This window comes from Gavialis gangeticus, unplaced genomic scaffold (genome assembly GCF_001723915.1).
Source record: "Gavialis gangeticus isolate Ggan-Ray unplaced genomic scaffold, GavGan_comp1, whole genome shotgun sequence".
Lineage (NCBI taxonomy): Eukaryota > Metazoa > Chordata > Crocodylia > Gavialidae > Gavialis > Gavialis gangeticus.
In genome coordinates this window covers 6197458-6220384 of record NW_017729022.1, presented here as the reverse complement: position 1 = coordinate 6220384, position 22927 = coordinate 6197458, and the positions used below count along the sequence as shown (strand labels likewise).

General features: G+C 40.6%; 1 protein-coding gene across 2 annotated transcripts in view; it reads right to left on the bottom strand.

The window, feature by feature from the left end:
* The window catches only part of DOCK4 (dedicator of cytokinesis 4), a 483151-nt gene that overhangs the window by 104073 nt on the left and 356151 nt on the right, over positions 1–22927 (bottom strand). For both annotated transcript variants that reach the window (XM_019514562.1, XM_019514563.1), the window contains exons 25-28: positions 19546–19680; positions 13247–13345; positions 6454–6548; positions 213–288 (exon numbers count right to left, since the gene is read on the bottom strand). In XM_019514562.1, the coding sequence (XP_019370107.1) occupies positions 213–288; positions 6454–6548; positions 13247–13345; positions 19546–19680 (405 nt within the window). The remainder of the gene's footprint in view (positions 1–212; positions 289–6453; positions 6549–13246; positions 13346–19545; positions 19681–22927) is intronic.

The window sequence follows — 22927 nt, the reverse complement described above, 5'->3', positions numbered from 1 at the left end:
GGGGGGGTGGGCAGGGGAGGTGGGGGTTGGTACTCATGATATTTTGAAACATGACTCCTGATTTTCTCTCTATGGTACTGCAGGCCTTCTAACAGCTCAGAATTTTTAGCTGTGTTTTATCCAAACCTGTATCACAATAGCTGTAGATTGACAGATTATTGCACTGATAACATGACCCAACATATATTTTGGAGGAAGTTAATTCACTGTACCTTGTAATCAAAGTTTTCATTTAAGAAGTTTTTACGAAGGGCATCAGAAAGGTACAGGACTGTTGTAATGATAACACTGGTAAAAGAAAAAAAGGAACACATTTTTAAGTGGAAAAACGTAACTTTGATTACTGTAAATGCTTGCTTATTAGCAAAAAGAAAAGAAAGATACCATGTACAATTACTGAAAAAATTAAACATATATGACTGCTTACTACTAAATCTGTTGTCAGAAAATGCATACAGCAAAAAATTAATAAAAATACATAAGCATAGATGTAAGAACAAAGTTAATGTAAACAGACACAGTGTTGTAAAATTAACCTGAAAAATTCACACCACATTTTTTTTACCCAAGTTATGGAGACATCATAGTATAATAAACATTTTGGCTGACCAGCTAATGTGTAATACATTTTGCTGTAAATTTTCCTTTTTATTGTCTGCCTATGAAAGAGATAAGACAACCATTTAGTACTTGTGAAAAGTACAATAGGGCCTTAGAAACAGAGGCCCTTTCTTTAGCGTCCAAACATACATATGCAAATCTGTATCAACCATATGAAGAAGCCCTACATCAATGATCCTGGATTTACGTTGTTAACAACAATAAATCACTTGCTCAGGTGATTTACCATACTGACACCTATCCTGTTGAGATGAATTGTAGCAATCACATGCCCATTTTTTGCTCCTCTGTTGTTGTCAAGCAATGTAACTTTTGCTCACTGTAGGCTTGGATGAGCAGATGTCACAGAGAAAAAGTGAAGCTTTTGAACTCTCCGGAGATTGAACATATTCATGGTTTATCTGCATATATCCTGTCTGAATGAGTAAATGTGCAGCTGACCCCTGCTGTGCTTCTGTCGCAACACATTTTGTAATGTTGTGCTACAGTGTTTATGTTTGTTTTCATTTTATTATACAATTTGAGAGCTAACTACAAAAGAAATAAGAAAATGAAATTGAAATGCAGAAAACACACACTGTATGCAGACAGAGCTTAAACAGGGCCTGAATAATAGAGGAAGTCCTAATAAAATACCTATTTTTAGGAGGTGGCACTTTCCATCTTCATAACATTATATAAGACAACAAATAGTTCATCTTCCCTGTACCTCCAAAATCAAAATATCATTGAGCACTTTTTTGCAAAGGGGAATCCCAAGGCCCAGTGAAGTGTCCAAGGTGACAGAGTAACTCACTGTAAAAACTGAGACTCCTTGGCAAAAACCCTGTACTCTGACTTCCCCTCATAAAACCTAGAGGACAAACAGGATTGAGCAGTAGGGCTGTGCAAAGCTTTGGTCACTGATACGATTCAGTGAAGATTCAGCCCAATTCAGTGGCCAAATCTCTGAATCCGAATTGAATCAGTAGACACTTTAATTTCTCTGAATTGAATTGGAACCCTCCAAATCAATTCAGAGAGATTCAGAAAGTTTCAATGATTCGGACATAGATGCAGCTTTAAATGCTTTTTCTACATACCTCAAGGTACCAGATGGCTTGTGAACAATAAGATGGTAGGGCGGATGGAGTGTCCCACAGGAGTGCAGGGGTGGTCCTCAGCGTGCTTGGCAGCATACCCAGAAGTGGACCAGAAGCACTTCCGGTCCACTTCCGGGTCCACTGGGGAGTGCACAGGGGGGCCCCTGCGCACCTCCCTGGCTCAGCGACTGGTGTCTCCTGGGTCTGGGGGGCACCCAGGGTTCCCCTGTAGCTGATTGCTGAGCCTGTGGTGTGGGGGGGCCTCCAGTGCACTCAGTGGCAGACCTGGAAATGAACCGGAAGTACTTCCAGTCCACTTCCAGGTTTGCCAGGCATGCAGACCTTCCCCCACACTCCTGTGAAATGCTCCATCCACCCTACCATCGCAGCATTCATGAGCCGCGCCTGGTACCTCGAGGTATGTACAAAAACCATTTAAAGTTGTGTCTATAGCAGAATCGCTGATTTCAGTTTCGGATTTGGCCAAATTGAACCAGGACAGCGATCCGAATCAATGAACCAAATCACTGTCCCTGATTTGGGCCATATCCAAATCCAAAGTGAATACGGCTCATTTTGCACACCCCTATTGAGCAGTTCCCTCTTCTCCTGCATTTCCCCATTGACTACTGGCATTCACGCTTTTTGCTGGCTGTCACACCTGCAGCCTCATGCAGTAATATATTCAATAGTTGATATGCAGTTTTGTTTGTTAGAGTTGACAGAGTAGAGTTTAACAGACTTAGGTTGCTGACAGATGATCACTTAAAGCAGGGATGGGCAATTATTTGGGCTGGAGGACCACTTAAGGAGTTTTGGTAAGCTATTACGGGCTGCATGGGGGAGGGCGGGTTGCTGACCCAGCCTGGCATGGTAAGGGGGGAATTGATCCTATCTGGCCCTGGGTCCATCTGGCCTGCACCCACTGCTGGGGGTGCCAGGTGGAGCTGATGGGCAGGATCTACATGGAGCCCGACCTGGGACCCCCATGGGCAAGGTGCTCTTGGCCAGGAAGATGGGATAGGGCTGCAGGTAGGTTGGGAGTGGCATCCAGGAGTGAGATGGGGGGTGGGGCCACAATCATGGAGTGGTTACGGTGTGGAGCTGGTGCCTGGGGCAGACCTGCAATCTGCTCCCCACACATCCTTGCAACGGGCACTGGTTCTACAGGCAGGGATGTGCAGATCATGATTCTGTCCTGGGCCTTGGCCCCACACTGTCACCATCCCAAGATCCCAGCCCTACTCCCACCCAGCCACCCTGGATGCCTCTCCTGGCCCACTCATGGCCCCATCCCATTCACCCAGCTGAGCGCACCCTGCCTGCAGTGGTCCTGAGCTGGTCTGCATGCAGACCCCACTCATACACCTCCTCCATCTGGCACCCCTGGTGGTGAGTGCAGGGTAAATAGGTCGGGGTGCTTGGGCAGTGGGACTGGGGCTGAGTCCAGTGGCAGAGACACTGGCAATAGCAGCCTGGCAGAGTGAGCCGCTGCTGTGGGGGCTGCTGTGAAGCCAAATCTAGCCACCATGACAGGCTGCATGTGCTGTGGCCTGGGCTGCCCTCCACACCTGGGCATGGCAGTAAGGGACCTCCCACAGGCTGGATAGAATCTCTTGATAAGCCAGATAAATTGCCCAACCCTGACTTAAAGGCATGATGGGATCTGATCTGCAATCCCAATAATCATGCCTCCTGCCATGCTAAATGCGCATGGCAGGATGTGCCATTCTGGGATCAGGGATTAGATCCCAATTGCACTTTACTTTCCAGTGCAGTGGGAGCCTGGAACTATGAGGCTAAGCTCTGCTGCATGAGTGAATTAAAAGCCAGGAATCCACAATCAGCTAATTGTCAGCAGGGGCCAGGAACCAAACCAGGGTCTGGAACCAGCCCCAGTCTGATCCTCATGTCCAACCAGCAATCACTTCACTGTCAAAGCACCAGCTAGGGAGGAACACAGTTTTCACAAATCCCTGGGCAGCCCACTCCCAGAGGCCCAATGCATGGGGATAGTGAAAACTATGTGCTACACAGCTTGGCAGCACATGTGATTTTTACAGGTTCCAGAATATGGGGACACTGAGATCAGGGACAGGCTTCTTGTTTCCAGGGTCCCCAGGCACTTGGGGATGTCAGAAATTCATGTGTGCAGCACAGCTGCACACACAGTTTTTAAAGGTCTGGGGTGCACTATGTACGACACTGGGGAGACATTTCCCAATATTGGGCTTGCTGCACCCTCATCTTCCTTGGGCAGCCCAGCAGGGATCTGGGTTCCAGTGACTGGTTCTGCCTCCAGCTCTTCTGGGTAGGGAACACCTTTGTCCCAGACCCTGGGGATGCCCCACACAGCTGCTGAGCATTGGGATCTATTACGGGCCATCCTCAATGGGCCACATGTTCAGTTTAAGGTGCAATGCAAATAAGTCACAAAGTTTTTCTACATAATATGTGAAATATTTTGTAGCTCATTTATCATGTCTGAAATTGACTTGAACATGTGGGCAGGTTACTACTGAAGGTACAATTAACCTGCTGATCACATTTTCAGTGTAGCATGTGTCGGGGGCCTTAGATGTACATGATTTTTCTCCAAAAATATGTGCCCAGTTCCACCAAAATTAGCTATTTTTTTATAGACCCTTACCAGATTTAAAAACTCTGAAGAAATGCACTTTAATTTATGCATTGTGCAGTTCATAACTAATTAGGAAAGTCTGTTTCATTAACCAGCCCATAAACATCTCCTGCAATTCTACCAACCCTTACCGTTCAGCCTGTTACTGAGCATCTGAGATGAACCTTTCAGCCTATTACTAGGCATCTGAGATGAATAAAGAGCTCTGTTACACGTTACACTGTAAACCACATAAATATAGATCAGTATTGGTGCTAGCTCGAGTTTGGAGCAGTCACATTTCAGGCCAGCAGGGGCATGGAGGACAGAAAAGTAAAAATTCACCCCTTCCCATTCTGGGCTTCCTCCCTGCCCTTTGGGGCTCCCCCCTGCTGCTTCCCCCCCACCTACTTGTAGTGACCTGTCTGTCTGTCCCAGGGGAGTAGACAGGGAAGAGTTAATCTGCCTGTCCAGCTGCTGCTGTTGGGCAGCTGAACCCTTCCCTGCCTGCTACCTGCAAACTGACAGCGTGGGCAGCTACAAGTTGACAGTGGCGGGGCAGACGCAGTGAGCGGAGGGAGGGGCGCAGGGATGGGACAGTGGGCTTGATCTGGGTGAGCAGGGGAGGGGGGCAGGTGGGGTGTTTACACTGAACTGTAGCCTACAGTGGCTATACTAAGGTAGGGGTAACATGAACTGGGTTGCACAGATCAGAGATAATCTGATCTGAAAGCAGGGAAGGCTGCTTTCCCCACCACTTGCACTACCATAGAGGTGGTAGAGCAGATGAGTTTAAGATGACCCTCAATAGTTAGATTTTATACATGGAAATGATAACAAATTTATCATTTTCTATGTATAGAAACTAATTACTGGATGGTCATATTAAATTCAAAGTTATCTTGGCTTTGGGTAAATATGGTACTTTTTACATTATAGTCTAATTTTAAGAGTTATTGCATGGTTTTCTCTTTCGTATTTCATAGTTTATTTTCCAGCTTGGACTACCCAGACGTATGTTCTCCCTCGCATTCTCATCTCCTGCATACCCCGCACAGAAATAAACGATCACATCCATTCCTCATGTATTAACACTTCTAACACTTCTCAGTGGAATTTATGCTCATCAAGACTAGCAGCATTAAATGAGGTGAGAAAAATAAATGAAGGAAAATGTTTCTCTCACAAGAAAAACAAATGCCACCATGATCACACACACAAAATGATAGGACACCAAGTTCCTGAACTTAGCTCTAAGAGGCAGGGATTATGAATTTATACAACACCATAGGGCCATGACTCTTTGAGCCAAGAAACACTAACAAAAACAGGAATGATAATGGATTAATTTAGTTCAGGTGTCACACTGAGGGCTGGTTATGTTGCCTGGTAAATCTAAGTGAAATAAGGTTGGTGTTTGTTGTCAGGCGAGGTGTCAGTGGACCCCTTCAGAAAAACTCACTCTGTTGGCTGCCTCCATAGAAGAAAGTACGGAAAAGGCAAAGATGTCTGTTCTGACTCAACTGTGCCAGATTGAGTATAATGGTAGGGCTGTGTATGGAATTTTACATTGCTCCTGTGCTGTATCTGACTATTTAGACTGCAATTTGGGTGCTTTGCATATAAGCATTAAATGAACTAATGTGCGCATCCTATTTTCTTTTTATGTTCCTGCAACAGCTGATTCTTTCTTGGGAGCTAACAGCTTTAAATCAGTATCAACCTTTAGATATTGAGACAAACTTTTGTTTCAATGTGTCATTTACAAAGCAGACAAAAAAACCTATTAATGATTGATAACTCTATTATTGTACACCTATTTATGTGGGTTCCATGTTATAGATGCCTAACAACTCATTTGCAACAAGACAACAGATACTAGTCATGTCATAAATTTGTTATGGAATATAACTTCAGAGATTTTTTAATTAAATGAATGGATCATTATAATTATGCTGGATCACTATACAATTATACCACAAAATACTTTGGGACAGCCAAATATTGTAAATGAAGTATTTTTAAAGATCTTTTTGCATCTTTTATTATACACATCACACGAGTATTCCCTTACCCATGCACCTCAAATATTAATTATGCATATGGCGTGACCATTTATAAACATCTTACTTGTTAGCCACCAAACGCATCACTGTCCAGTCTTTTGGAAACATCTCTGGTCGTATCAGAATTCGAAATACAGTAAAAATCTGCAACAGGAAATCCTAGGGGAAGAAGAAACAACAAACTAACTCCTTGATTCTTTGAAAAAAAGGAAAAGAAGTGAGCTCAAGAAATATTTTAACAATGAGAAACCCAAATACTAAAAACAGCAGAACCACAAATATGTTTTGACTTCTTCTCCAGAGTACTTATTTCAGCTGATTTTTTTATTTACTTCCCAAGAAAACTTCAAGATATGCTTACCACGGTTTTCCTGATAATGGGGGAAATTATTTAATGTGTTATTTGAGCTACAGTGACACACACAAGAGAGAAATGTCAAAAATACTTCTTGCTTCTCTGCATACACTCAAACAAATGCATTTCCAAGAGCACTTTGCAAACCAAAAAAACCCATTTTCTGAGTGCTATTAAGATCTGGATGCTTTCTTGATAATGTCCATTTTTCATTAAAATCAAGCACTCCTCTTAAAAGTGTTAATGTTACCTATACTATATGCTGAGAAAAAAAGATAGACACAAAGTTATAGAATCAATGGCCATTAAGAGTGATAGCTGTGACTGGGACTTTAAGTTCCAATCCTAGCTCTCTATGAATACCCTCTGCCTCATTTCCTCATTTCCTCCATCTGTGTAAAGGTCTGCTTGGAGTATAAAAAAACTGAGTATTTAAGAGCTGAGTATTACCATTTCCAGCATGATTCTACTCATTAAGATAACTGAACTAAAATTAAATAATTTACTTCTTGAAGAGCTGTTTAAATCTCCAGTTGTCTTTCCTGCCTGGGGCAGAGGACCAGACCAGATGATCTGAGGTCCTTTCCAGCCTCGCAATTTATGAATCTTCTCTAGAAAGAAAACTCCTAATAGAGTGAGCCCATTCTCACTCTGTTTATTGTTGTTGGTATTTTTCTTGTAAGCAAAATGAATGCCACATCATGAAAAATGTGAGTTGAGGGATTATAATTAACTGAACAGAATCAATGTAATTATGTGATCTTGAAATGTTACTATTTGAATTTGGCCATCTCAACTGAATATATTTAGTTCCCAGTATGGATTAGATGAAGATACAAGCTGGGGACTTCCCAGTAATTCGGAATCCACAAACATGTTTTCCAAACAAAAATTATATGTGATGGACACTGTACACTGCTGACATTGGGCACGTCTCCATGAGACGCTATGGTGATGTAGCATCGGCGGGCACAAACAGTGATGTGAACTCTACTGTACAGAAGCATGGGAAAAAACCCATGCAGTGTTGGGACTGAACAGTAATGCCAGTTTAGTACTGAACCAAGTACTAAATGACAGCTCAGTAACAACTGCGCTGTTTGGCACATGTGTAGACGTGCCCAGCATTCCTTAAAACAGCACTACAAATGGGAGAATGCAGCAGCTAAGACTAGCATCCAACTTGCAAGCACCCACCAGACTGGAAGCAGATTACATTGGCCAGACAACTTGCCAAAATCTTGTAGGGTTTACAGTATGACAGGTATAATTTCTGGCCAAAATACATTCAATTCAGTTTGAACATTGGGACTAATTTAAACATACAAAAATCAAAGGAATTCTAGTATTTCAAGTAGTTTTCAAACATGAACAAATTTAGATACCTTAATTAAAACCTGGAGAAGTGGCACCAGCATGAATAATTTTTTTCTAACACGAATAATTTTCATAGAAAAACCCAACAAAATGTTAAAAATGGTTTGACAAGTCAAATGACAAGTTACATTAAACATGCACACATACAAAAAATCAATTAAAAACCTCAAATGTTGGAGAAGTTAGCGATTTGCCATTATAATGTGAAGGTTGTTATAAAGAAAATAATAATTCAAAGCTAGAGAGTGAGAGAGGGCATTTGCAAGATATGTTTTAAAGACTTCAGATGAGTACATTAATCCAGGTGTTGCTGTTCGTTTTTCAAAATTATTTGATAATTGCATTTTTGGTACATATATTTATCCCACATATCCAATACACTCCTATGGGCAATGAACTTATATGTTTAGTCACTGGTTAAGTATTGGTGGGTTTTTTGTCTGTTAATTGGTATAAATTTGCTAGTATCCCTGAATATGCCAGCACTATTGTTCACCAATGCTAAGGGGTCTAACACTGTAATCATCTTAAAATAAATTCTGTGGTATATATTGTGGTCAGAAGTATGCTACCTGGAGGCTCTGCATGATGGAAATGCTCATTTCTGTTTCATGGTCTGAATATTCAAAGTTCTTCATGAGTTTACTAGCAGGTACCACTCACGGTAAGTCAGTTTCACAGTCCATGCTTCCAACTACATTTACTTTGCCATAAACTATTGTGTAGCACTGTGTATGTGCCCTAGTGAACACATCATAATGATTCAGCAACAGACTTTAACATTAAAAAGAAATTTAGCTGGCAGTATAAATGTAGCAACACTTCAACGGTTGGAGTACAGTTATAATTAATGCTTCATATACTTCACATTCTCAGGTGGTATCATGAAAGTAATTTCTTCTTTTTGTATGTTTGGGGCCATCACACACTGTCTTTTAATATTCTTACCTGTAATTTACATAAACTTTACTGTATTTTACACCAATTATGACACCACTTCACAATGTCATATTTTATGTTGTTTCTTCCAGTAGCAATATTCTTTTGTATAAACAAATGGTGAACTGATGTCCTATTGTGCTTCAGTGAAAGGGACAGCCTTTGGAACAGTTACGGTCATTTTTAACATCTTCCACAAATACCTTTTTATGTATTTGACTCCCCTGCCTCCCCAAGTCAAATTGGACTGAGATTCACTCTAGGGGTACAGCACACAACTCAAGGACAGCAGGGTTAAGGGGGCCAACTTTGTACCTTTTCAATTCTGGGCTGCCTCAGTGGCTGGAGAGTCTCCTGTGGTATAAATTAAAGAACCTGGGGGGACCTATATAACATCACAACAGCTTCCTATGACTGTCACAGTGGCCATAATGCTGTTCTTCACTTGTTGCACATACTATTTGAGTATTGTATGACAAATTGTAATCTACCAGATGTTAAACCAGTTTATCACTCGATAAAAATGGTGAATCAGCCACAAAAAGTTGATTATTAAAACAACAACTTCTTTGTAGGCCTGAACTACCCCACAATAATTTTAATGTGTAGCCAGTTGGCCTGTTACATTTTGTTACACAAGTACTCACATATACAGCAAAACAAACATAAATGTCTGCCAGGAGCCTCATTTCCCCCTGCTACACTGGAGTTTGGAAGTAACGCCTGCATTAGGGTGAATACTTCATGGCTATGACTGGGACTTTTAGGATTTCTTATGCCACATAAAGGGGATGGAATAGGTATAAGGATATCTGTTATAGTCTTAAATTACTATCTTGTCTTCCACATCTCTCTTGTATGCTCACCCTGTGGTAAACTAATAAAGAAAGCCTAGGAAGACAACCAGCAGGGCCTGCTGATAACTACCTGTTATTTTTATTTTTCAATTAAAAGGACACCAACCAAAAAACATCTAGCTGTGCACATAGCTGGGATATGATTATGCATGCAGTTTTCCTTATCCACTCTTCTCTGCTTCTCCTTAATTCTTGCACTGTTGCCTCCTGCTTTAAATTAGATTTCAGAGCTTATTGGGGTAATGGTGCTCTGATCCTATGCACTGCTATAGAACAGATATTTTAAAAAGATATTCAAATTGAGTTTGTACCTAGCAATGAAACAAAGCCATATGCTTGCTAGTATAAAATTATACTGAAAGATAATCAGAAAAAACACAATCTATATACATCATCTTATATTTTAAAAGGGACACTGCTAATACAGAAACCAAGTGAACTGCTTGAAATTCTTGCCCATGAACCACCTGCCATTTCTCTGTCATTTTGTACATTTTTCTTTTAATAATGTGTTTTTTCTGGTACTGCAGTATGAAAGACTCAAACAACTTGAGGCCTGACTGAAATGGCACAGGTAACTATATGCAAAGAGCTGTCAAATATACAGAAAAAATGACTTGAAGAAATGAAGGAAATCTTTTTGCACACTCTTTCACTTATAAGAATCTGAAGTATCGCTTATAACAGTACCAGATAAAAAAATATTTACATATAGATGCTATTTTTAAATGAGTGCTGTTCCTTTACATTAAGCAGGGTTCTATGTAGTGATCAATGACCTGTATAGAGACTATATAGTATACACTGGGGTACTAAAAAACACCCCCGAAAACCTATAAAAATAATATTTACAAATTCACATTGATAATACTAAGGACCATTTTAGTTTCATTTTCACAGTGCTCTCAAGTGGAGGTTTTTGTTTTCACAGGTGCTTCTGGAATGAGAAAATGTCACAAATATTGTGCAGTGCACTCATGCGACTGTTTGTACTACAAACATTTATATGGTCACCTTGGGAGTCATCTGCTCAGAAAGCAGAAATGCCTTGTAATTCATGTGCCCAATCTTTCAGCCGAGATAGCAAATTAGAAAAAAAAAACCCTTCATCATAACAACAGCCTCACTGAGCAGCAAGTGCTCAAATTCAAAGGTTGGCATACATGTGACATGTATAAAATCCTGAAGCATCATGTTTTCCATATACCTTAAGTGACCAAATTGTTCAAGTACCTGGTCATTGTGAATACAGCCAATACAACAGTATAACGACCCTTTTTGCACCACCAGTGAAGCTTTGATCCCACACGATTAAAGTGACCGTTTCAATCCCCACCAAGTATCAGTTAAAATAACAGGTGCTTTTACTTTTTCAACCAATTAAGTTTTTGGTGCTACTTTTAAAAGAACACTCAAGAAAACAGCATTTATCATGAAAATTCAATATTCAAAATAAAATAGTACAAAAGTATAGTAAGTAGCATGGCTTAATTTAGATCGCAATCTTTGCCCAAGATACTGGATAAACAAAAATAAATTGTTAATGTATCAAGAAAGAGCTGGGGTCTCCAAGAAGTTGCACTCTCTTTTTACAATACACTAGCCATGAAAAGATGTTACTTTTCTACCAGGAGAATCACTATTCTCCCAGTATAAATGAGTTAGCTCAGTTTCTTTTTGCGGAAACATGCCTCTTCTAGGAGAATCCAGACCTCAACCTGGAAGAGCTGCCTTGTGAGAGAGTTTCTATTAAAACAGTGAACATGAACACTTATACCTTCTTCCTCTCCTGGCTTCTATATTTGTCCAGTTGCTCCTTCCTCCCTGGTCTGAAGGGTTTGTGGTGCTACCTGTTGCTCCCTACCTACTCCCTAGACCAGAGTTCCCAAGCTGAGGAGCAGATGGGAGTCTTTGCCTCGACGCTCTCTGTGCTTGCCCCAGACTGAGATCTTCTCAGTCTTGTGAAGATGCAAGGAGCAGAGGAGAGGGGGTAGTTAAAGACTAAACGCCAGTACTGCTTCCTCTCCCAGAATCACTTCTGGTGGTGCCAATAAGCATCTGCATGCAACCACTGACTCTTCTCCCCTTTCTTTCAGTCAAAATCCTGTGTTGTACTTGTCAAACTCAAATGAAACAATAAACAATTTGCAGGGTTAATTCAAATGTAAACATTCACATATTTCTAACCATGGAGATGGAACCAGGAAAGTCCAAGACAGTAGTCACACTCATGAGAGCAGAATGAGTCTGTTGTTGTGGACTTAGGAGCTCACTTCCTGTGACCTACTTGTACCGAGGATTGAGATAATTAACTACAGCTGATTGCCAGACCTCAACCTAGAAGAGCTGCCTTGTGAGCGAGTTTCTCTTACAACAGTGAACATGAAAACGTATACCTTCTTTCCCTCCTGGCTTCTATATTTGTCCAGTTGCTCCTTCCTCCCTGGACTGAAGGGTTTGACAGTATATATGTCCAGTAATAACAAGTGCCTCCATATAAGAGTGGTATGGGAATAAAGATGTGTCTTAAATCAAACACCTCTTAAGCAATCATCCTCAAAAACATGTTCCTTAAGCAAGAAAGTATATAAGCAATAAACAAAAGTCTACTTCATGCAGATTCTCCCTTATCAAGAGAACTAAGAGAACCTTGTTCTCCTTGCAGTCAACTTAGGCATCTAACTAATGGGTCTTAGAGCTTATAATGTGAATGTAACTGAGGTGACATCTATTTGCTTGAACTGAAGGCATGAAGACGGCAACAGTAATACCTAAAGTTCTTATGACCACACTTACTCTCTGGGGAGCGTTTCAAGTACTTGAAAGTATTTCCTGGACAGTATCAGGGATTTACATTGCGGGGGGAGGTTTGTTCTTTTGAACCTGTTACTACTAGAAATATATGTTTCTTAAGCTATCAATCTACCACTGCAATATGCCATATTGATCCAACTGTGGCCGTGGTCCTGCCCATTCTTGTAACTAGAAATGTGGTCAGTTTGTTCTGTGGGATAGGGCTGGAGGATAAGAACAGGGTGATAACAGTTCTATAGCTTTCCCTACTCTCTTTCAGAAGGAAACACAATACATACTATCCATTTACAGTATAGAAACACAAAACTACCCTTGACAGCAAGGCTTCCCAAGTAAACATGAATGTAAAACCTACACCATTGAGTTAAAAGGGTATCTAAGGAACAGATTATATTTCAGCATCAACCCATGTAAATCAATGGTCCCTTATCTGAGGCAGATCTTCTGAACCATGAAGCATAAAAGAAGGGGGAGGGAGGGATTTAAAGATATAGAAATGCTGATCTGCTCCTTACCCTTAGCTCATCCTTGGTGTTGAAGCTATCAAGAAGTTGCTGGTAATGTCTGTCTGTCATTTGCCGTAAGAGTGACAAGAGGCAGGAGACAAACTCCCCCTGAGGCAAATCAAGAAAAATCTATTACATTGAACCCAAGATACAAAAAATATAACAATTCAATTTATTACATTGTAAGGCTTTTAAAATATTATTAAACTTAAAGAAAAATAGTGCTATGGATTAGAAACATGGTTTCATAGTATTTCCTTATTAAAACACAGGCCTATGGATCTGCTTAAAGATGAGTTTTTGTTTTCAAATATAATTTCCATGTTCTGCAATTTCCTCCACTTGAATCAGTACAATAACAGCTAAAACAATACAAGCATGATCCGAAAAAGTAATTATAATATGTAGTTTACATAAACATGTATGTAACAAACTTGCATTTGTTTTTATGCAGATTGATGGTTTAAATAGGATGAATTCTATCCTTTTACTTTCAACTAAGTTTTGAAACAAAACAAACAAAAACATATAGCAGAAATTTTGGGAATAACCATTTTGTTTACCTGCAGGGACAGAAAAGATGAAGAATAAGAAGGAATAAAAAGAGCAGTTTGGGATTTTTTTAACGTTTATTTTATTGGAAAATAATCAAATAATTAATCAAAACTGCAGCATACTGGCTTTGACAAAACTTTCATCAAAATGGTTTTCTGAGGTCCAGAATAGAACATCTAGTCAAACCAGGGAGAGGGAGAAGGGAGAGGAAGACAGAGGACAGGATACACGGGTGCACATATGCAGTATACACAGCCACCCAGGAAGAGGCTGATTACCAGGGTACATGGGAGAATGGCAAAAGGAGGCCAATCAAACTGGGGTCTCCCCCGTTCAAGGTCAGAATTCTGACTTCAGCTCATGTGGGGTAAAGTAATATCGTTCGGGGGAGGTTTTCCTTGAAAACTCTGAAAGGCTTTGATTCTGTCCCAGTGCAGAACAGGAACAGTTTTTTTTTTAAGTCATGAAAAGGTTTGTAGGATAGGAAATCAACTTTTGTACTGCTTCTAGAGCAAAGGGGAATGATAATGTGAGAACAGGAAGGAAGGGAAAAACATATTTCAAACATTTTTCACTCATATGCCACTCATGCTTTGGGTAATTTTAACCTTTCATTAAAAATGTGAATATTTAAATCACCAGAAAAGGAAACACATTTTTACATCAAGTTAATGAACTTGAGATGTCTTTAATGGGATTTTAAAGTGGACAGACTGCTTTTACCTTGCTGTAGCTAGCTTGTAGGGAGTCAGAGCAAGGCTCAGCAATATATAGCTCACAAAGCCATTGCATCTGGCCCAAGCAGCTGGTATCTCAGTGGTATTCAGTGGCAGGAGGTTTCGCCCTCATGATGCTCTACAGAGGGTGAGTGGGCTGGGTAGCAGAGAGCTTTGCCCATTCTGGGCAGTGGGGAAAAGTGGCCAGTTCCTAGCACCAGCCAGTCTTGGATCTGAGCTGGGTCATTTCTGCCAACCACAAAAAAAACTTTGTCAACACTGAGTTACAGGCTTTGCCTTGACAGGTTACATTGGCATAAAAATTAACCATGCCTCATTCTGCAGCAGAATTTTATATTGAGACAGTGGGTCAGGGTATAAAACCAGCTTTTTGCATGACTGCTTTTGCAGTGATGTACTAGTACCCTCAGCCAGGAAGTCCCTTGATCTTCAGCCTCTGAGTATAATCACCCAGGCTACAGCTGTTCCCTTATAAACAGGAAGCACCTTTAAATGTTCATATTATATCATCAAATTTCCTGACCCCATGTTATTTTTCCCGATCAGGAAGCTTTTTAATATTTGTGATGTTTTTCTATTTTTAGGGCTCCGAACTGAATTTAAATACATCACTGCTTGTAAAAAAAATAGACATTTGAGACTACTGTTCTTTAGTTATAAAATGTGAAACTATTTTGTTCCTCATCTTGCTAATTTAGCTAAAATGAGTAATTCTTCCTTTCTCTTATTCTAGCCCCATGATTCTTATGCTTATAGATGCCTAATAACCCTACTTCAAAAATGGCCTCAGCCTTGCTCTCTTGGTAGTTGGGCCATTTTTCTTGGAAGTGACAGCTGTGGGTTCAATTAAATGCCTTTTTTTCCTAAATAAATAATGTCCAAAACTCTCCCTGACTGCAACTGGAGCAAGGTTGTAGGACATCAATCTCTCTCACAAATATTTTGTGAATAAGAAACTAAGCCAACCATTGTTTCAATGTCTTCTTTTAGAATACAGCCCTTTGTATGCATTTTTCTGTGATAACGTCTGCTTTGTATTAAAAGTTCACACACTAAAGTTGAAGTAAAACATCTATATTATGTTACTGCATAGTGCTACTCTGCTACAAAATGACCAAACTTTGACTCAAATGACATTACCTATAGCCAAGACTGTTTAAAACAGGATCTCAAAATTGAATTCCTTGGTCTGAGGCTGTGGAGAGGTGGAAGGCAGGCAGCAGGTACAGGTCTCACTCCAACCCCGGGAGCCAGAGCCAAAGCTGCAGCAGTTGCCTGCCTCCCCATGCCTTGTATTCAAATCCAAGAAGAGGGGCTTTTTTGCCATGTTAAATGGGGGGGGAGGGAACTCATCTTGGATTTGAGTTAATACAATAGATATCAGAACTCACAGCTATTACATATGCTTATGTCAATCATTTTGAATGAGACGTGCCTCTAAAGCCTGAAACCTACCTAAGGCCATTTTGGATTAATTCACAAGTCATTCCTGCACCAAGGTACAAATGAGAGGATCACTCTGTTTGATGCAGTTAGAGTACGCTTAGCAACAGAGGAATACAGCTCCCCTCTTGTCCCCACTACTTGCCAAACCCCCAATAGTTTGGGCCTCCCTCTGGGGCCCTGGGTTCCGGCCCTGGGACTACTTATGCCCTCCTCACTAGACTATAGTCAGGCTCACTCTTGCGTCTCTCTTTGCACCCATGATTCTTATATTTGTGACTCCCAGTGACTGCTTCAGCAAGACAGAAGGGGATGGCAGAAGATGGCTTTAGTCCTACCTAGGTTATAGCTTAGAAGTAAGGGCAATTTTCTGTGTACGGGAGATTCAAACCCCTTCTGGATGAGGAAGGTCTTGAACTGAGATCTCTCTCTCCCTAGCTCACTAGGCTATTGGACAAAAGATGAGTGGGCCACATCCTCCTTTTCCTGCTCCCTCATTTTAATAAGGCCCTGGCTTTAGATGATTCAACATCAAAACCCACACTAACAGAGGTCTTAAGCTCAAGGCTGCAGGGACAGTCAAACTCTTGTGAAACTCCACACTTCCTACTGGCTGGTCTATACATCCTCTTGCATAATGTTGTAAGTGCTGTAAAATACTGACCAAAATGCACACGGGTGCCTCCAATCGAGGTATGCAGGCCCAGGATGTATTCTGATGCATGTCATTGCTGTAACTAGATGCCTTAATGAATCAAGAGTCTAGCACATAATTAGGCACCCAGATAAATGTGGTGTATTTCAAAAGTAATAAGCACTCAAGCTGCTCCTTTTGAAACAAACTTCAGAACCTAATACTGAAAAATGCTGGCTCAGATTCCTGCCAATGCCACAGTCACAGAGCCAAAGAATGTAAATATAATCATGCATGCTCTGCTTGTAAATAAGACTGAATACTTAATTTACATCTCAACCTCTTAAAAACTAAGAAGTACAAGGGTCAGATTCCAGCATCCTAAATCAAGCTGAGTAGAACATCACAATTCCACAAGTGGTCTGAATGAGTTATTTTTCATTTTCCCATATAAAAAGCAAAATTATTAAAAACATATGGAGTTGACAGTTTTGCAGTAGCACTGTGTTCCAATTCATTATGGCTCAGACGGGCTGTGTTCTAAGATTTCACAGTGGGAGAGCCTCTGTTTTAATTGGGTTCCTCTCAGATATTTAATTGTATGCAGTTACATTTTTCATAAAACAACCTAAGGAGCCAATTCATTGACTTCATAAAGCAACTAGATTTGTGGGTTGTCTTCACCACTGCATTGTTCCAGTTTTATGATAGTGCAACTCCACTGAGCTCACTGACCCTGGATATTATAAAGCTTCCTTCTGAGCACACAGCTTCAAAGTACCACATCCATCACAGAGAAAGTGCTTAACGTGCAAGTGATTCATAACGCACCATAAGGTAAAATTCAGAATACGTCTACACTGCATTCTGAAGTATGGTAGAGCTCAGGGCTGTCCAACCTTGCAGAGGTGGCAGCCTGCTCTCCCTCCTCCCTGCAGTACCATGCACATGGGCTGGCCCCTAACTCAGTGGCCACAGGTTCCCCCCTGCACTGCAGTTTGTGCCACACTGCCCTGTGTTGTGCTGCACAGGTGCAGAAAGCAGAAGCTGGAGGGAAACCTGAAGCTCCCCAGCTACAGATGCAGCCAGAAGAATGGGAAGAGCAGCAGATGAGTGGGAGCCTGGGGGCTACAAATTAACCCCTCTTCAGCTGCATGTGACCTGTGGCAGGGCAACCCTGGTGTAGAGAAACCTGACCTAATTGTAAGCAAGTTAGCATGGGTCCTAAGAACAATCCAGCCACTGAGCATCAAGCTCCATGCAGTCCAATTTACTCTGCTTATTGATAAATTATGCAGAAACACCATGCAGTGCCTGTGGCAACACATGGAAATATAGCTTTGGGACTACTTGCAGAAGTATGGAAGTATCTAATGGGAGCAATTGTAATAGAATCTTACCCAGTGTGCTGCCATAAGCCCACATCCATCTCACAAAGCACATTTAACGATAAATGCAGTATGAATTCATGGTAACATAATGGGACAGATTCTTCCACCCATACTCACATTGGGTGGTGACTTATGCCATAAATACTTCTAAGAACCAGGAGCAGTGTGTTTCCAAAACCCATGCTGCATGATGCCCCCCGCAATAATGTGTATAATTGGCTTATGCTGTGCTGTGAATCACATTAAGCATTCAGTGAGATGCCTGTGGTGATGATGATGGAATGCCTTTGCAAGGCATGTATAACTAAAGAAAACTCTGTAACTTGCAAGGACTTTTAGAATGTTTTCAATGGCATTTTATAAAAACTACATCCATGAGCAAACAGATATTTTAAAGGAAACCAGTAGGAATGGATTTTTTCCACACTTGTAGCCCAATTCTGCAACATACACTTTGCTGAGTAGTGAATCCTTCTTTGATGACCTGACACCTGGAGAATATTTATGCAGTTTAAAATTAAAAGAATGTGAGATTATAGAAGTGCAGTTCCTCTGAACCAGAATAAATTTGAGCAGAGGGTTGCCCTATCACAAATTACAGGTGACCCATGGTCAACTCCATGAATACATCTAATAATTTTGTTCCCTGTGGGAGAAAGTAAATAATATTTTTCCCCATGTATTGAATGCTCTTTAAAATGTGTGACCTCACAGGGCATTTAGGCTTGAAAGGAGAAAATCCATTTATCACTCGGAAAAAAACAAGCATGGTTGGTCAAGTGAGACAGCAAATTTAAAAAAGTAAGAAATGTTCAAGTACACAGAGTGTTTCTTAGGAAATTGCTGACTGACAAGTAAGCAACTTGCTTCTCTTTACAAGGCTAGGTCCACTGCTCTTTAGTTAGGCCTCTATGTATCGACTTCCATGCAAGAATTCTTTGTTCCTCTGAAGTCACCTGACAACCTCTTTCCAAGTAGAACAAAATGCAGCTTTCATTTTGTTTCACTAATACTGACAGTGGGCTTTTCTTTAAGTGATTTCACTTGAACCTCTTAATATGCACAGTCTATTTTATTACGTTGACCTAAATACCACTTATTTTCCCTTTCTAACACTGATCTCTTGACTTTAATCAATACTCTAGAACTGAAACTCAGGCACTCAGTTCATATAATTTTTTTTTCCTCCTCCTCCTACAGACAACTGCTTGCAGAAAGCTGTTGAATTATCAACAGAAGAATCTCAGTGAATTTTCCACTATCCAAAAGGATGTCAAGTGGAAAAATTTCACCACCTTAATTTTATACATACTATCCATAAATAAATAAAACTATAGAACATTAACAATTCCAGTGAAAGAATGACAAAAAGTACATTCTACCTTACCCCTTTAATTCCACTACATCTGGATAATGCAATCTTTTTTCAGAATAGCAGATAATCAGATTAACAACGTGTATTACAATGTATTGGTAATTCACGTAGATGCTATGGGAGGATCTATAAGTGCAACGACAGACTGAGATTGTTTTACGATGAAAACTTACAGTCACATCTTGAAACTGGAGGCGCATTGCAGACCCGGACGGCTGAGGTCGGCTTGTAATCTCCAATATGGTTCTCAACAGTATGTCTAACAGGCTGTTCACGATCACATCAATTTCTTCCAAGACCGATTTTTCCTTAAATAGATACAAACTTTCTTTCAGATTGCTAAAATTTAGAAGGGAGGATGACACAGACAGAAATTTTCCTTCAACAGCATTAGCAGTTGGATTACTTTACAGTATGTGAGAATTAGTTTTCCTCATGAGTGCTGCAGTCCAGAAACCACAGAAATATTCTTTATTCAAAATACCATCAACATGCCATTGATTTGAACCCAAGTGTTTGCAATTAATCACACATATAGAGAAGACAGTTATCCTTATGAATTTGAGTACTCATCACTAAGCATAATCTTATTTTCTGTTACAGCAGAGAAGAGATTACTAAATGATATGTGAAAGTTTTATAGTCAATATCCATACATTTTTGCAAGGGAAACTCCTAAATGGAGGCTTAAAGTGTAAAACAGAGAGAGAATTTTGGTTTAAATACTTCATCATATCAGCAAAGAAACTACCCTAAAAATAAACTGATTTCACTAAGCTTTTTTAGTGACTGATTCAGCAGGAAGTGTCAGCTACTTTTCCATCCCCAGAACAGTGCAAATGTAAATCTGGTCAATTAAAGAAAATTCATTGCTGTTTTTCATCAGCAAACCAGTACAAAGGAGCTAACATAGGCACCAGTGCTCCTGGCTATGAATGCGTAACTGTTTGTTAAGAACATAAGAACATTCCTACATATGTATGTAAGAACAAAGTTAATGTACTTTGTGTTCCAGCTGCCCTTTTTTTCTAAATCAGGAACTAGAAAAGGTAATTTTGCTATGTTATATACACTAGCATAGCAGTCTCCCTTTGCTTTCTTTCCAAATGTATATCTTTTTCATTTTGGCTTTTCATTATTTTTCATTGTTCTTTCTTTTCATTTCCGTAAAGATTTCATGGGTCTCTATAAAAACCTGGGAGCTTGAATGCTAGCTGACCAGGGTTGAGAGCTGGTCTCCACATGAGTTCTGGCACTTCACCTCCTCGGGGAAATGCTGACAATCTCAACTCACTCTGGACCTAATACTTCACAACTGCTCTTTACCAGCCTGGAAAAGAAAGGGTCCAAAAATCACAGGTTAGCACAAAGCTGCATCTACAGTCTCTTTGGGCAAAATGACTGACACTGGTTGAAAGTAAAGAGTTTTCCCTTAACACACTGTTCTGTTTCCATGGCAGTAAGCAGCACAGGCCAAACCTGAGCTATTTTATCTTCAAAGTAATGTGACATTTTTCACAGCAAATAACACTTAACTGTAACCAAATGCCGCCTAACCAACTGACAAACAAGAGCATTAATTCTACTGGGTAAGACTCAGCAGACATGATGAAGATCAAGGCTTCATCTTCACCTCTTGCACAGCCAGCATAGGAGAGCTGTAACAAAAATCAAAACACTTGGCATGTCACTATTTGGACTCAACAGGACCTTGTTGCCATAACTTCCTTCCTCTTCATGTGCTGTAGATCAACCTCATATAAACACACACACACACACACACACACACACACACACACACACACACCCCCCCCCATGTATATATGTAGGCTACTGTATCAAAAAGGGAGAAAATACAGTATTATGATTTTCTACAGATTATTCTCAGGGTGGTCTGTGGAAGAACAATCTTATCCTTCAAAGCGGCCTAGAAACTGTCAGACATTTTGGTTCTGTGATAAAACTCTTCCCTGAAGTTTGGGTACGAAAGTTGCATTCTTTTAAATGTCACCATAGACAGGGATGCTTGCTCAAGACCTTGCAATGCAGGCAGTAGTAAACTCATGCTAAGAAATTTCTGGCCCTGGCCAAATCCTTTGCCTCATCAAGCTAAATGCACTGCAGCCTCCAGCAATTACCTCTTCTGATCTATCTGTAGCGCTGTCCCTCAACTTACATTCCTACGTTTCTGACCTGAACACTGGATCCAGCTTGTATGTGTTCTGCCATATATACGTATCTATACAGATCTTGCTATATATATATCACCTGAGACAGTTAACAGTTTGTCTTAGAAGTTATGAGATGATCCAAAAGAATCATCACAGATAATATGAAATCACAAGGAAATCAATCACGTGTTATGAACGTGATCATTTCATCTTATGCACTGGAAGACATCAAACTATGCATCAACACCAACCCTGGCTTCCATCCATTTCTGCAATAACATACAAAAAATGTTCTATCCCAAAGCTGTGTCAGATACAAAAAATAAAGATGCCTCCCTCATCCCCCAGTCTCCCTTTGCCTCATGGTGAACCATGCACCCAATAAGACAGATACAATGAAAGAAGTCTTGTAGCATCAAAGTTACACCCCCTTATTCTATATCAAATTATCAATCTGAAACTAAAAACCACATGTATCATCCTGGGTTCCTGAGGATTCTTGTATGTTGATAACAAAGGAATTGAGATTAAGCATGCTGATCACGGTTTATACAGATGACACCAACTACAGCACAATATTATTTTGTTCTTGCCTTATTGCTCCCCATCACAACCACAGAGATTGAAGGGATCCAACCCCCATAACCACAACATTCCTTCGTATCTGCAATATACAGCCTTGTTCAACATTCTTGGCCACATAAGCCTCTTGACCTTTAGGATTATACCATTATCACCTAGATTCCAGTACAAATCCCAGAAGCAAATCGCAAAGTCCATAGCAACCAACAGCACCTCAACTAATTCCCCTCACCTCCAGTGAACTTTTCCAAAACACATAGATCAACCAACAGTATACCCACTTCAGTTACCTTACAGTCCATAAATTGTAGCATGCCTCTAACCAGTCCTGTGGGTCTCTTAATTGAGAGTGAGGTTCCTGCAGATTGATATGAAGCCAGGCCACCATATCTTAAGGTCTGTCAGGATTAGAGAAGAACAATCAAACCCTAGTGGTGAATTTCCGTATACACAGTTTCATAGTTGGTAGGGTCAGAAGGGACCTGAGCAGATCATCAAGTCTGACCCCCTGCCATGGCAGGAAAAAGTACTGGGGTCAAACAACCCCAGCAAGGTGTTCATCTAGCCTCCTCTTAAAGACCCCCAGGGTAGGAGCCAGCACCACTTCTCTTGGAAGTTGGTTCCAGATCCTAGCCGCCCTGACCGTGAAGTAGCGCCTTCTGATGTCTTGTCTGAATCTATGCAAATCCTGTTCTTATTTATCCACAGGACCACATGATGCCATGAACTTTTAGGAACTTAAGAACCACAGAACTGGAAGAGGCCTTCTGGGCCAGAGTCCAGACCCTTGCATTCACAGGCA